This window comes from Loxodonta africana, chromosome 26 (genome assembly GCF_030014295.1).
Source record: "Loxodonta africana isolate mLoxAfr1 chromosome 26, mLoxAfr1.hap2, whole genome shotgun sequence".
Lineage (NCBI taxonomy): Eukaryota > Metazoa > Chordata > Mammalia > Proboscidea > Elephantidae > Loxodonta > Loxodonta africana.
Genome location: NC_087367.1, coordinates 34,572,277 through 34,588,869, shown reverse-complemented (window position 1 = coordinate 34,588,869; position 16,593 = coordinate 34,572,277). Strand labels below are relative to the sequence as shown.

Sequence of the window (16,593 nt, the reverse complement as noted above, 5' to 3'; positions counted from 1 at the left end):
CACGGTGGCTCCAACAATGAGCTCGAGCGTAACAACGATTGCGAGGATGGCGCATTCCTGGGCAGTGTTTCGTTCTGTTGTGCACAGGGTCGCTATGAGTCGGAATCGACTCGAGGACACCTAACAACAACAACAACAACAAGTAGTATCAACAGGCACAGCCTTTTTGTTTGTTACATTTGTTTATTTTGGCCGCTGTTGTAAAATTAGATTAAACACTTTATTTGCCATTTTGTCCCTGAAACTGTTGTCCAGATACAATATTTAAACCTAAAATATCCTCTGAAGTCATCTTTAAACCGAATAGTAGTTTAGCTTAATTATTAAATAATGTCTGTCTGGAGCATCTTGCCCTTTTGGAGAACTATCTGTATGAGATCAGATTGACAACAGCAGCTCAAAACTTTAGATAGAAAGCTTAGGGGGGCAGTGAGTTCACATTAACAGTGGAGGAATAATTCAGAAAAGGGATATGAGAATGATGGCACAGCTTGAAGAATGTAATCAAGGTCGCTGAGTTATACATGTTGAAATTGTTGAATTGGTGTATGTTTTGCTGTATATATTTTCAACAACAAAAAATATTTTTAAAAATCTAGTAAGTGTACTTTTATGTCAATTGTAGAAACTACTCAACAGAAATGTAGAATTAAATGAAAGATAAGCAGCAGATATGGACCAGTCTCATATTTATCATTTATAAGACTGACTTATAGTAAAAGCTTAAGTATATGTATATAGAAGAGAACTTGAGATCCAGATGTTCACTTTGTATTGTCAGGTTTATATATATATGTATGTATATGTATTTTTTTTAAATGTATACGTACATATATATATACACACACTTTTTTTCTTTTTTTTTTACTTAAACCCATACTTTCTGGTTGATGTAAAAAGATAGTCTAAAATTTTGATATTTCTGAAATATCCAGTGTCACAAATTTGGTGTGCAAGGTAACTGTGTAGGCCTGATCTTTAGAAGGAAGGGCCTATTTACTGAGTTAGTCCTGGGCTAATTTCATCTGGAAATTTGGCTTTGGAGTCAATCCCTCAGTGGCATGGTTTTCTGTGCCTGGGGTACTCAATTCTGCTATGTCAACCTATCTAGATAATTTGTACAAATAATGTAATTTATGGTGAATGTTTGTTTTCTTTCTGGAAGTTTGAAATTTTGGGGTAATCAGAGTCTACATGACTAGCCCCCAATAAAAGCCTTGGACTCTGAATCTCAAGCAGGCTTCTTAAGGTAGAAATATTGTTCACATGTTACTTTATTTCACTACTAGTAGAAGGAGCATGTTCTGTGTGACACCTGATTGGAAGCCTATATGAGACTCCACCTAATGTCTTTTTTCCATGCTGACCGCTATAATGCATGAACTGTAGCCATTAATACAACTGTCTCTGAGTCCTGTAATTCCTCCTAGCAATTCATCCAACGTGGGTATCGTCCCCAACACAAAAGCATCTTGATATACATTTAGGATTTGTTTTGGTTACATTAGAAAACTGATATGGGGAGAATTCTGACAATCCTGATTATAGCTTTGCTGTATAATTGCTAAAAGCTCCTTGGACCCACAAATATTTTTTTAATTTGATGTTCTTATTTTGTTGAATGCACCCTTTGTGAACATAATGTCCAGTTATTGAAGTTATCATCTGTGTCCTTCAACATCAGTTTTTTTCTTCATAAAGTTCTTACATATTTTTTGTTGTATTTGATACTGTAAATAACCTTTTTCTATTAATTTTCCCATTGATTATTTTCTATCAATTAGTAATATTTATATATGTTAATATAGTGTGTACAAACTTTCCAAACTTTGGTTTTATTTCTCATAGTATTCCTGTGGATACTTCTGCTTTTTCAGGAATCAATTTTCTAAAAATAAGGACATTTTTCTTTTTTTTTTCCTGTAATTTTCTTGTTCTGACTGGAATCACCAGGACCACATTCATTTCTTGGCTTTTGGAAGTAGAGTATGAAGAATTGGCTCTTGAAGGTGATGCTATCCAAGAGAATTTTCTGCAGTGATGGAAATGTTCTGTATCTGTTCTTTCCTGTATGGTAACCACCAGCCACAGCTGGCTATTAAGCACTTAAAATGTGGCTAGCACAACTAAGGAACTGAGATTTTAATTTTCTTCCGTTTAGCTCGTATGCGGCCAGTGGTTATCACATTGTCAGCTCAGGAATCACCATGGTATAATGAAAAAAAGCTGTAGTTATGTATACCTAGATGTCAATGTTGGTTTTGCCACTAATTAGATGCTTGGGCAACATACTAAATTTTACTTTCTCATGTGTTCAATGAAGGTAATAGCACCTATTTATAGGATAATGCAGACACAGAAATGTTAACATATAGAAAAGGGATTTGACGAATACATCAAAATGATATACCTGGTAGGGAGAAAAAGTGAGCGGTGGTAAAAACAGCCCTACCAGGAATGTTTTACTTTGTTTTGTAAGGGTGTATTTTGATATAATATATATGTAACATGTATATATGTAACACATATGAGACCAAATATATTTGACTAAATATTTTTTTGTAATTTTTATTGTGCTTTAAGGGAAAATTTACAAATCAAGTCAGTCTCTCACATAAAAACCCATATACACCTTGCTACACACTCCTAGTTACTCTCCCCTAATGAGACAGCCCGCTCTCTCCCTCCACCCTCTCTTTTCGTGTCCATTTCGCCAGCTTCTAACCCCCTCCACCCTCTCATCTCCCCTCCAGGCAGGAGATGCCAACATAGTCTTAAGTGTCCACCTGATCCAAGAAGCTCACTCCTCCACCCTCTCATCTCCCCTCCAGGCAGGAGATGCCAGCATAGTCTCAAGTCTCCACCTGATCCAAGAAGCTCACTCCTCACCAGCACCCCTCTCCAACCCATTGTCCAGCCCAATCCATGTCTGAAGAGTTGGCTTCGGGAATGGTTCCTGTCCTGGGCCAACAGAAGGTCTGGGGGCCATGACCACCCGGGTTCTTCTAGTCTCAGTCAGACCATTAAGTCTGGTCTTATGAGAATTTGGGGTCTGCATCCCACTTGACTAAGTATTTTTGAAATATTTGCTATATTACTCATGTATGTAAAACTAATTTTTAGAAAGTTACCTTTTTTTCTCTTAAGTATTCCCTAAGGAGTTCATGAGCCATAAAAAATAGTGTTTCAGTATGTGTTTATATCAATGTCATCTATATCATTGTTTTAGAATTTGCTTATTTCACTCATATGTAGATGTTGGACATAAATCTTTACTCTTTTTAATTGCTACATAGGATGGAATTGTTTCAATATGTTATTGTTTGTTTAGCCCTTTTATTATGTTTAGGTTATTTTCAATTTTCTCTGTTGAGACAGTATTGCATTGAACATCCTTGTTTATAGGGTAAAAAAAAAACTTTTTTTTTTTTTTATAGGGTAGACAGTATCAAATAGAATTGCTCAATCACAGAATTTGGACATTTTAAATTTTAATAGATGATATAAATTGATTATGCCAGTTTACACTTCTACCTGTGTGTGAGTCTGGCATTCTTATATCCTGACAACTGTTGATGCCTATGGATGAATATCTTGTTGATTTAATTTGGATTTTCCTGAATACTGTACTATACAATGTTATATTCTAAAATTATAGTAATTAGTTTATTGTAATGTTACATCATGAGTTAGAAGAGAAACCTGAAAATACCCGAATATGTTATGGAAATTTCGTATATGATAAAGATGAGGGTAACATTTTAAATAAGTGATAGAAGAATGGTCAGTCATACTTTCCCATCCCTGATGTCTACATCATCAGTGGAAAAGGAGAGCTTACTCGTCCATTGCTCTAAATATAATAGCCTCACCACCAGTGACTACTCTGACAGGGATCACAATAGAGGGCCCAATACAGAGCTGGAGAAAAAAGGTACAATAAAATTCTAACTGAAAAAGAAAGACCAGACATGCTGGCCTGATAGAGACTGCAGAAACTCTTGAGTATGGCCCCGGACACGGTTTCAGCTCAGTAGTGAAGTCACTCCTGAGATTCAGCCTTCAGCCAAAGATTGAACAGCCCCATAAAACAAAACAAGACTAAAGAGGTGCACCAGCCCTGGGGCAAGAACTGGAAGGCAGGAGGGGACAGGAAACCTGGTAACAAGGAACCCAAGGTTGAGAAAGGAGAGTGTTGACAGGTCATGGGGTTGTTAACCAATGCCATAAAACCATATGTATACTAACTGTTTAATGAGAAACTAATTTGTTGTGTAGAGCTCTATCTAAAGTACAACAACAAAAAAGAAATGTAATAGCCTCAGGCCAGCAGAACTAATTTTATTAAGCACTTTATCCCTTTTACTTCAGTTACCACAGAAAGTCCAGGATTCCCCCCACACTCTCAATTCCTGTATAGTTCTGTGGGCAGTGAGGCAACTCATATCTCCAGCTAGTACTTGCCCAACCCTTCTTCCGTATTTTTCTACAAAGCATTCAGAGCGCTTAATTGCATTTGGGGGAAATTTTGCCAATTCTTCTCATCCACCTTGAATGTAAGCTGCATGAAGGCAGGGGTTTTTGTTTGTTTTCTTCACTGCTATGTTCCCAGCCATACAACAGGTATTCAGTAAATATTAATGGAATAGCATTCAGTAACTGATGATGGAAAAAGCTGTTAGATCGCTATCTCACATGATTCACGAAAGTAAATTCCAGTTGGAGTAAAGTCACAACCTAATAAAACAACTTATGAAAGCCTTAGATCTATGTTCTTAGGGTAGGGAACCCATTTTTAGGTGCGTTTGACTTTGATAAAAAAGTGATTTGACTTGTAGACAGTAGTGACAGAATAGTCAATATCATTTTCTTTGCTGACAAGAAATTTTATTTATTGAATTAAACTTTTAATTCACTGGGCATGTTGTATTTTATGTAATATATGGTGACTTCATTTCAATTTAATTTTAAATACGTATTTCTGCCTCATAGTAAGAAATGTGTTTACCGATATAATGTATTCTCCAGGCTATTTCATCATTTTCGTGTGTAAGATAATGAGATATTTGATTACATTTCTCATTCTCCCCATAACTATGCTTTATTCATATTTTGTCCACCGAATGTACCTATTATTCTACTTGCACATTGGTGCTTTATCAACATAGGGTGTTAGTCTCTTTACTAACTAACCAGTTAATCTTAAGATCCAGGTAGAAGCTACATTGCTGTGCACTTACTTTTACATTATACATGTTCTCATTTTATGCTTTTCCACCTTCTTATAGTTCTGGACATGGCAAGACATGTGCCACTGTATCGGGCTCTGCTAGAACTGCTCCGGGCCATCGCTTCTTGTACATCCATGGTGCCCCTATTGTTGCCTCTTTCTACAGAGGATGGTGAAGAGGAAGAAGAACAGTCAGAATCTCAAACTTCTGTTGGTACATTATTAGCCAAAATGAAGACCTGTGTGGATACCTATACCAACCGTTTAAGGTACTATATAACATATTCGTTTTGGCCTTGCCTCTAACAATGTTTTTTTAAAATACTTCTGTGGGTATTTTTATTTTTTAATGCTACATGCTAATTAAACACACACACAAGCAGTATATAAATGTACAAAGGAAAAATTCCCATCCAAATCCAGCACCCAGAAACATTAATATTTACATTGGCATGTCAGACATCTCCCTATGCATTCTTATAGCTGTAGGTGTGCAGTTTTTTAAAAATGCTGTCACTTTGTACCTGCTTTACAGGTAGGTGCTAGTTGCATTCAATAAAGATGTGAAAGACATCTCTCGGTGTCAGTACATATGTATCTCTGACATTGTTCTTAACATTTCTAATCACCTATTGTCTATGAACCCGTTGCTGTCGAGTTGATTCTGACTCACTATTGCATATATGTGCTGTATTTTACTTAACCATGTATTAGACATTTAGGGTATTTCCTGTATATAATGACACTATACATGTATCTTTGGGGGTTTGTAGAAATCTCCGTAGGGTATATTCATAGAAATAGAATTGCTGAATTTATGGATCAGTCCTGTTTTATTTTGATGCATATTATTGTACTTCATTCCATAATTTTTTTTAGAAGTCAACATGACCCTTTCACTATTTATTTGTTGGAATTACGATAAAGTTGAATTTTTGTCTTCTTGGAAAATCAAATTTTTTAATTAATTTTTGGTTTATTAAGTTTATACCTCACTAGATTCAGGTGATGAGTTCTGTTATCAAAAGTCTTTGTAAGTAACCTGGAAAACCTTTTCCTTTCTCTTAGCAAAATCTGTTCAGTGGTTGTCAGTTTTTATTAAAGATGTAATTAGCAATTCTGATTTAAGGAGCTGGTGCAGTGGTTAAAGCACTCTGCTGCTAAACAAGATGTCAACGTTTCAAATTCACCAGCCGCTCTGCAGAAGAAAGATGTGGCAGTTTACTCCCATAAAGATTACAGCCTTGGAAACCCTATGGTGCAGGCCTACCCTGCCCTATAGGGTCGCTATGAGTCAGAATCAACTGGATGGCAAGGGGTTTTGATTCTGATTTATAAGGCATTCACTTCCAATTAATACTACCAACAAAAGTTTATTCCTTGGTCAGTGGTCTTCTGAATCAATTAGTGTTCTTAACAATAACAGTGTATTTGCTCTGCCTATTCTCACTTATTTTTTAAGAACCTAAAAAATTAAGAAATGCAGAATAGGTCAAATGATGACAGAACTGGTCTGTAGAGGAATATCTTTTGTCAGTCTTTGGCTTTCAGGGAGAAATCAACTTCTCATAATTCTGGCCTTGCTGGTTATTTTGCTGCCATCATCATCTTAAGAATGAATAGCATGATGACAGAAGAGGTAACTAAGTTAGAGAAGAGATTTAAAAAAAGAGGCAGTTGGTAGAGATATAAAAAGCTATATAGGTTCATACTACGTATTCTGTGTCCGGGGAAGGAAAATGTAAAGGGTTGGTTTTTGTTTTGTTTTGTTTTTATGTTTTAGAGAACAAAATAATATTATGTTTGGTACCATCCTTTCCTGTGGCCCCCAAAAGTCTTTTAAACTGGTATCCTAGAAACCAGCATAATTACTATGTAAAAACAGTGTGGTGTCAAAATTGAACCAAATGTTTAATAATAGCCCCACTCTCTGCTCTGGCCATCTGTGTTCTGTACTCCTGTAATGAACATGTAGTTTTGACCAGTCAGTGCAATCACACAGCCCTCTGTCTTTCTAGGGGGAATCTTGCCCTGTTTTCCTGTAGCTTCTATTTCTGTGTTTTGAGATGTACTGTATTAGCTTATAACTAAAAATTGAAAATATACAAAACCTTGAGTGTTTTCCCCCACCACCCCCCCCCAAAAAAAAACCAAACCCAGTGCCATCAAATTAATTCCAACTCATAGCGATCCTGTAGGACAGAGTAGAACTGCCCCATAGAGTTTCCAAGGAGCACTGTTTTCACCCAAGGGCATTTTATTTCTTTGCTGAAAAATCGTGAAATGATTTGTAATGTTATTATAATTATAACCTTGGTTGAAAGCAATATCACAGAGTCACAGTGTTACAAATGTGAAAACAAAATCAGTAAAAATAGTTTGTTATGTATTTCATTATGCTATAATTTCTGTTGTATCCTGTTAAAAAAAGGGGGGAGGGAGTGGGAGTAATAGCAAACTGAATCCTAAGATAATTTTTAAAAAGATTCTCATTACAATGAATGGAGTTTATATAAAGTTTGGACACCTGGAGAGCTTCTTGGTCTATTGCTTTTCTTAATCTGTTTCCCATTTATATAATATATGCAGTGTAGTTTTTTTTTTTTTCCAAAGAAACTTGACTTCAGTAAGAAATGTATTAATGATTCACTGTGAAAATTTAATTTCAGATAGAGGATAACTGAGTTGTATTTAGCTGTAACTCTTTATTTTTCTATTTGATTACCTGGATAGAATTACTCTTCAAATTCTTTCCGTCTTACATTCAGCCAGGAAAAAAAAAAATCATACTTCAGACTTCTAAACTGCACTAACAAAATATGCATGTAAAGATAGTAATTATGTTCACAAAGCTCATTTAGTTTATGTTATTTAATTTTATTGTTACAGTGACCCTGTGCAGTAAATATTTTCAGTAGCCCTATTAGGCTGATGAAGAAATGGTACTAGTGTGTTTGTTATTAGAGCTTAAATATTCTTCTGAATTGAGATCCTTCCTGATCTCTGTTATACCATGCAGCCTCTCAAGAAAAGAAGCATCCTTTTGAAGGTTTGGCATATTGAGAATTCCTTTTCCACATCACAGAGAGAGAGGGTAAAATCTATTTTTTTCCAGCCTATCAAAACTTAAGATGTATTTCTTTCTGTATTTTTATTATAATAGAAATCTAATAGAATGGAAAAATAATGCAGTTTCCTATAGAGCTTATACTCACAGAAATTGGCCTATATTCCATTGTAACAATGTTTCATTGAAAGCACAGTGTCCTGTGATCTCCCTGCCACGTCCCCAGTTGTATTTCACAAAACTCCGTGATACTCTGAGAAGAGAATGAACGGTCAAGTCAAACATGTTTTGTTTGTCACTTTTAGAGAATGTTTAATACTTTATCAGTGTTTGAAGTTATGACTTTAGAGTTAGTGTTCTACAGCTTAGAAAATGTTCCAGTATTTTTGCCTCTGCCCTCTGGTTGAGAAATCTTAGGGTGAATAAAGTATATATATTTTAGTGTAGGTTTTTAAAAATTAAATAAGGTAAACCAAACCAAGAAAACCAAACCCACTGCCGTCGAGTCGATTCTGACTCATAGCAACCCTACAGGACAGAGTAGAACTGCCCCATAGAGTTTCCAGGGAGCGCCTGGTGGATTCGAACTGCAGACCTCTTGGTTAGCAGCCATAGTACATAACCACTCTGGTATTAATTTACTAGTTATGTTTATAAACTTACTGCCTTAACTATTTGTTTATTTTGCCAAGCATACACAAAAGGCATGCCTTTGTGTGTATTTGTGTGTGTGCGCTGCATCTTAAATCAAGAAAAATAGATTCATTGTGTATCTACAGATCTCTAGATGATGATCATGGTTGCATATAATGATTTTCATAGATACTAGTTTGTTTTGAGTGTTATATTTACAGTTTTTGTCTTCATTCTGGGATGATAGAAATTAAAGAAACTCTTTTGTCCAAGTACAAAGAGAAAATTTTCCTATTACTGGTAGGAATAACCTAACTGAGCTTATCCTATCTTGACACCAATGCCTAAAGGCAACTAATTTTGATCACATAATTCAAAGAATGAAGGAGACCCTAGAGGTTAGCCAAATATCCCCATACCCTTAAACTTGAAACCTTTTATAAGAGGAGATTGAAAAGACAACATTAAAGCTGAAAAGACCATCATTTCCCATGCAGTTATTAGATTTGTGTGTTAGAAATTCTTGAATATATTGAAATAGGTAAGATCTGGCCTGGTCACAAGGCCGTTACTGATTCATTCATTTAACGAATGTGTATGGACTGTTCATGGGCGCATAACGGGAGAATTGGGTCCTTTTTCCTACGAGACTGACAGATAACAGGAAGAAACCGTACTAGACAGTTTTAATAACACAATAAATTAGGAGAAGTACAAGATACTACGAGAAAACCAACCCAGATTTGGAAGCCTAAAGAGTAAGTGGGAATTTAGTCAAATGACGAGGGGCAAGGGATGAGTACCAGGTTGTGGGAACAGCATATTCAAGTTAGAATGAACCACACTTCTAATCATCTTTTTTTTCCCCTTGGACATGTTATCATTAGTAATATGTACTACATTCAACGTTGCAGTGTAAATTTGCTGATATCATATCTGTAAGTTTATATATAATGTTTCCAGCCCCCCAAGACAGAAAAGGTTGGATTTATAAAGATACTGATAATAAAAGGCAATAATAATAAAAAAGAAAGAAGAAAAAAATGAGGTATTCGACTTAGATCAGAACTGGCTTACAATGGAGTTATTGGAATGGAACCTTGTTCTAAGTTGGGGACTACCTGTATTCAGGGAACCTAAAGAAGTTTGGTATGCCTGGACGTAGTGTGGGTGAGAGGTTGTGGGATGTGAGGCTAGAGAGGAAATCCAGGGATGAAAGTGTTTTAGAAGAGTTATTGTTGTTAGCTGCTGTGGAATGAGCCCGACTCATGGTGACCTCGTGCACATGGAACAAAACATTGGCTGATTTTTTTGGAAGTAAGTCTCCAGGCCTTTGTTCTTAATTTGACTTAGTTTGGAAGCTCTGCTGACAGGTGGTAGCTGTATATGACGTGTATGCAAAGGAAGACCAAGAATCAAATTCGGGTCTCCCATGTGGAAGTCAAGAATTCTACCACTGAACCACCTGTGTTAAGGAATTACTTACTCTTAAAAGTGATGGTGGACCTTTAAAATGTTTCAAGCAGAGAGCTAATCAGATTTGCATTTTAGAAAGATTGCCTTGCTGTATATTTGAATGGTTGGGAGTGGGAGGTGGAACAAGACTACACAGCCGTAGATGAGAGTTTTATCCTTTCCATCGCAACAGGTAGAGCTAGCTGTATGTGTCCTCTCCCCATACTGCCATTTCTAAGGAAGTAAGAATTTGGTATTCATTAGCACTCTTAGTCTTTTATTATGAACTTAATAGAAAGTTTGTTTCCTAGGTAGAAATACAGCCCGTGTTGCAGACATTTGACTTAAAAAAGCAATCGTGTTAACTCGAGTTTTAAGTCTTTAACTGCATTATTCTCCCTGTCTGTGTTAATATTGGCAACTACATATTTATCTCTAGGAATCTCCTTTAATAGGGTACAAGTGCCATAGGATAACCGGTTTTGGGAACATGGCTTCCTTTGTTCACATGTAAGAATCTGAAGCCTATAACCCCAGGCAGAAGTTGTCCAAAGCCAGTCCTACTACTTGGTTCTTTGACTGAATCAATTAGTCAGACAACTGTCATCTGTTGGCTTGGTAGAGGTTCAGAATTATTAGCACAGAATCTTAAGTCTTATTGTATTAAGACCCAGGAAAGACAGTTAAGACTACATACATGTTCATACATGCCTCTGTCATTTCCTTAAAAAGCTGTCATCCAGCTAAAGTTGTAAATGTGGAAAACATGTGCAACAGTAAGTTTTAAAAGTGTAATTTTTTCAGAGCGTTTTACCTATATTATTTTGTAATTTTTCTAAATCTAAAAGATCCCATAGATAATGAGAATTTTATTAACTTGATCAAATAAAACAAGTCGTTTACTGAAGGAAAATTTTCAGACCTACCTGTTGTTTACTTAGAAGTTTTCTTTAGATCAATTATGTCTTTTTGTAAGCTTATACTTTAAAAAGGAAACTTCAGAGTACTATATTATCAGAAAAATCATTATCGTTTGCAGTAAATAGAAGTGTAAAAGTGAGTGGTTAAAATAAAAATATTGTTAGTTTCTGATACCAGACCTGCTCTCTATTTTAAAAAGGGAGATTTTGCAAATGCTGAGAAATTATGAAAGGTTTACTGAGAATCTTTTGTTTCATTGGAATGGAAATAGCTTTCTCACTGTGTGATTCCATTATTTAATACCGTATCATTGTACCTCTTGAAGTCTTCTCACACTTTGGGAATACTGCTTAATAGGATTTATTCTTCAGTCCCTCAAAGGTAGAAACATTTCGGAAATATAAACGAGTCAGTTAGGAAAAGGAAAAGAAATGGGAAGATGTTTGTTAACCATCATACTCCTTTCCCCCTTTTTCTCTTATGCTTAATTGGAAAAAACTAAGTTAGTAGATAACCAAATTAGCATTGATTTTATTTTTAAATGTGGCTACAATTTAGAGTGGTATTGTGATTTTCATCATTGCCTTATGAGTTTTACAAAATATCTTGGTTTTTAACTTAACATGCTTCTCTTCCTTTATGTTTCTCATTTCCCTGCTTACTAAGATACCCAGTGCCCTCATTTGGCACTCTGTCTTGCTAAAGTACTCTCAAATCCAGGTCTGACCCACTGTTTCAGGATCTTTTATTTTAGAGTACTTCCCTGAGTATGGATTATTAAAATTTACGTAAAGAAGGAAATGGCCCTTAACCTTGTATTTTAATTAAAGGTAACCCAAGTAATTCTTGGGTGATGGCGTGTGTAGGAGATTTATTAGTTGTTTGCCTACTATGCCATACTCACTTTAAGGTGGTCTGCCAGAGAGTAAACTAGGGAGAATCAGTATTTCAGCCGTTATTACTGAACTTTATACACATCCAAAGGCTCCAGTAAAAATTACTGATTTGGGAAGGAGCTTGAGTTGGCAAAGTAGCTCAATGCCACGGAAATTCCGTTTATGCTGTGCAGTTCCATGATGACGGAATTTTTGTTATTATTTATTACACAAAATATATAATTATATATGCATCTGTGTATTCAGTGTAAACACATGCAAAATGCCTCTGAATTTCTATTTTTGAAATAATAGACTCTAAGACATGTTTCAAATTTCCCTCAATTATAATTCTACCTTAATAAAATAATTATCTCTAATGGGTGAAGATTAGTTTGTTTACTGATAATTACAGCACTGTCATGAGTTTGGTATTTAGTGTAAACCAGTGTACTACTTGAGGAATGATTTTACTTTTAGTTTATTAATTTGATGTTTCCTGGCTTATCTGGAAAATTAACCTGTGCCGACAGTGTAGCCTGGTAGCTAGCAGTGTTGTATTGCGCTTTTAGTCTGTCTTATTTTGACAGTTCCTTAGGCAGTTACTGAATATTTACTATACAGACTATATTAAAAGCTTCCTAAAGATGGTGATATTTTCATATTCTTTTATTCCAGATTCTGTGTTTCTGCTACCCACTACCTCTCCTAACACATTTCAAGATTGACAGTTTGAAATAAGTGCTAGAGCCCATTTAAGTGTAAAAGTTAATATAAACAAACTGATTAATATTGCTGATGGCTGATTGTTAGGCATTTGGATTAAAGTAAATCACGGATAACATTTCTTCTGATGCTATAAAAGGTTAGGCAGGTGTATTATTTCAAAACAGAATTTTTCATTCATTCCTCATTTTCCAGTGTTCATCTGCAACACAGATAAGGGTAGAAGTAAATAATATGATTTTTTAAGATATCAGATTTTTTTTAAAGAGATACATGACATGTTCTATGTATTAGCTCTAAGGTATTTTGAAAGCATACCTTAACTGGACCTATGAAGTTAAATATAATTTTCTACCTATGATGGTTTTTTCTTTGTTTTAACCATTATCTGTCACATAAAACCTAATCAGAAAAGAATTGGGTCATTTCAGGATGCTATCATCAAGAAATTTTATACTTTTTTCAATTGAGATTTTATTATAATAGTTTGAACACAAGTGGGGAAATAGTTGAGTAAACCATAAATTTTAGTTCCCTTTAACTTCATTTACCTGAATAATATAAGTAGTTCTTTTGTATTTTATTTCAGAGAAATGGTTCAAAAGTCATCTTAATAATCACTTTAAAATCTTTACTAGAAGGATGATAGGAGCTTCCATATTAATTAGAGGGCCCTGTTTTTTTTTGGTGACACAGTAGTTAAAGCGCTTGGCTGCTAACCAAAAGGTTGGTGGTTTGACCCATGAGCTGCTCCATGGATGAAAAATGTGGCAGTCTGCTTCCGTAAAGACTTACAGCCTTGGAAACCCCATGAAGCAGTTCTTTTCTGTCCTATAGGGTCAGTATGAGTCAAAAACAACTGGATGGCAACAGGTTTAGTGAGTTCCATATTAATTGTTATTCTTATTTCTTTTGCTTCCTGCTACTGTAGAAGGCATTTATACAGAACAACAACCAAAAAAATGTAGTATTAACCCACCAAGGGCTTATACTCTAGGTGAAATTCACTCCCTTGTCCAGTATTTGAAAGCTTTGATCCCCATAAATGTTCCTTTTTTTATGTGCCACGTGTGTAGCGGTATTCAGTCACCGTTTCTTTCTTGCCTGATGCAGAAAAACATTACCTTTTTCTCATTTATTTTATGCAAATAGTCTTCGTTTCTAACCTAATTAGTTTCATACTTTAATAATCTTTCTCTTTAATACTTTAATGTTTAGACCTATAAGCAGTAGAAAGAAACAGTTCCCTAGGGATGGGAGAGAGAGAAAAAAATATCAAAAGTAGGAGACAAAGGATATATAACAGATGTGCACACTATTGCACACTTACCAAAGACAATCTATTAGATATTTATTAATGCAGAAGCCAAATGATACTGCCACCTAATTTTATACCAATAATGAGGGATCAAAATCTGGTGAAAATTAATTTTTATAACTGTCAGATTGATGATTTAGGTAGATATAAGACAGAAGTAACTTAGATCAACTTGTTCTCATGAATGAAAATTCTAAAGGCCAAGAATCTAATAGACACATAAATTATTAGCTGGTGACATTTGTAACAAAGACCCCTCATGGGTACTGTGGGCCTAACAATACTGTCCTTATCTGATCTTTGTACCAGAAGAAAAAGTAAAAGGATATGTCCCAAGTTGTCTTAGGCTGGGTTCTCTACAGAAGCAAAATCACTAAAGCATATAAATATATATACAGAGAGATTTATATCAAGGAAACACCTCACATGATTGTAGAGGCTGAAATGGCCCAAGTCTATGTATCAGGATAGAGACTTGTCTCAATTCACATAGCCACACGGGCTGGCAAACCCAAGATTGGCAGGTTGGAGAGCAGGGCTCCAGCTCTCAGACTGTGAAAACCAACGAATTCTAGGATCTGCTGATAAGCTGATAGCTCAAGTCCCAAGAGCTGAAGGTCAGACAAACAGGAGACAGCTGCAGGATCCAAATCCCAAGATCTGCAGATAAGCTGATAGCTCAAGTCCCAAGAGTCAGAGGTCAGACAAACAGGAGGCAACACAGGATACAGAGTGAGCAAAAAAGCTAGAAGTTCTGCTTATGTTTGGATGCAGACCACACCCCCAAGGAAACTCCGTTTCAGCTGATTGGCTACTCACAGCAGATTAAGTCATGGGAGTGACCACATATAAACACTGAGAGTCATGTCCTAGCCAACTTAACACACAATCTTAACCATCACAGACCACCCATTGTCAACTTGGCATGTGTGTACATCTCCTTAAACCATATATGATCTCTGAATAAAGACAATTATAAACTCATACTTGTGCCTAACATAATATAACTAACACGCATACAACCGAAAACGCACTAGCCCTGTTCACATCTTGTATTTTATAAGTGAAGAAAACAAAAATATTTGATGCACACATACAGAGCAGAAATACTCATAATTACAGTCCTCATTTCTGCAACTGGTCACGTGGCGGTAACTGGTATTTAGAACTATCTTATTCCACCACCCGTTCAATATTCCCTTTCCCCTTAGCAGGCACCTCAGCTGGTCATTGTTCTTTGCCTGGTGGGGTCACCCAAACCTTCATTCCTGAAGGGTCTGGGTCAGTAGTCATGTCAGAATTGGGTTGCTGTAGTTTTCCATTGACTTTAATCATAGGGCTTGGTAGTACTAAGAGACGCGCTAAGCGATCTCCTGCATCCCAGGGGTACTCTTCTTTACCTCTGTTATGTGATATCAATCCGATTTCCCCTTCGTAATCAGGATCAATCACACCAGCCAGTATGGTAACTCCCTTCCTTACCTGTTGATCCAGAAGCGTAAGGAGCCCTAAGTGGCCGTGTGGCATTCTTAGCTTCCAGTTTAATGGAATCAGTGATGTGTGCCCAGGTGGGGGCATTCCTCCCTTTGGACTTAAGACCTCTAGATCTGCAGAACATAAGGTCATGGGGACAGAAAGCAAATATCTTGTGAGTGGGTCACTAGGGGTAATAGCGTGTGGTGCCACTCCCATTTCAACCCCTTTATTCTTGGACCCATGAATCTTGGCCATGGGAGAAACAGCACTATATATTGAACACTGGTTTAGAGTATATACAGCCTCCTGGAGAACACTGCCCCAACACTGCAAAGTATTGCCACCTCTCCAGTGCCATAATTGTATCTTTAGAAGGCCATTCCATCATCCTGTCAAGCCAGCTGCTTCAGGATGACGAGGAACATGGTAAGACCAGTGAATACCATGAGCATGGGCCCACTGCCGCACTTCATTTGCTGTGAAGTGAGTCCCTTGATCTGAGGCAGTGCTATTTGGGTTACCATGACGGTGGATAAGGCATTCTGTAAGACCACAGATGGTAGTTTTGGCAGAAGCATTGCTTGCAGGGAAGACAAATCCATAGTCAGAGTAAGTGTCTATTCCAGTAAGGACAAAATGCTGCCCTTCCCATGCTGGAAGTGGTCAGGTGAAATCAACTTGCCACCAGGTTGCTGGCTGATCACCTCGAGGGATGGTGCCATATCAGGGACTATGTGTTGGTCTCTGCTGCTGGCAGATTGGGCACTGAGGCAAGGCAGCCTTTGCGAGTGGAAGTCCATGTTGCTGAGTCCATGCATAACCTCTGTCCCTGCCACCATGACCACTTCGTTCATGAGCCCATTGAGCAATTACAGGAGTATCCGGGACAGAG

The 16,593-nt window shown here is 36.6% G+C and overlaps 1 protein-coding gene across 14 annotated transcripts in view; it reads left to right on the top strand.

Annotated features, from left to right (window-relative positions):
• Positions 1–16,593, top strand: part of BIRC6 (baculoviral IAP repeat containing 6) — a 582,018-nt gene that overhangs the window by 477,003 nt on the left and 88,422 nt on the right. For all 14 annotated transcript variants that reach the window (XR_002787222.2, XM_064277234.1, XM_023555261.2 and 11 more), the window contains one exon: positions 5,289–5,499. Coding sequence is in view for 13 of the 14 variants with exons in the window: in XM_064277234.1 (XP_064133304.1) it covers positions 5,289–5,499 (211 nt within the window). In the remaining variant the exon portion in view is untranslated. The remainder of the gene's footprint in view (positions 1–5,288; positions 5,500–16,593) is intronic.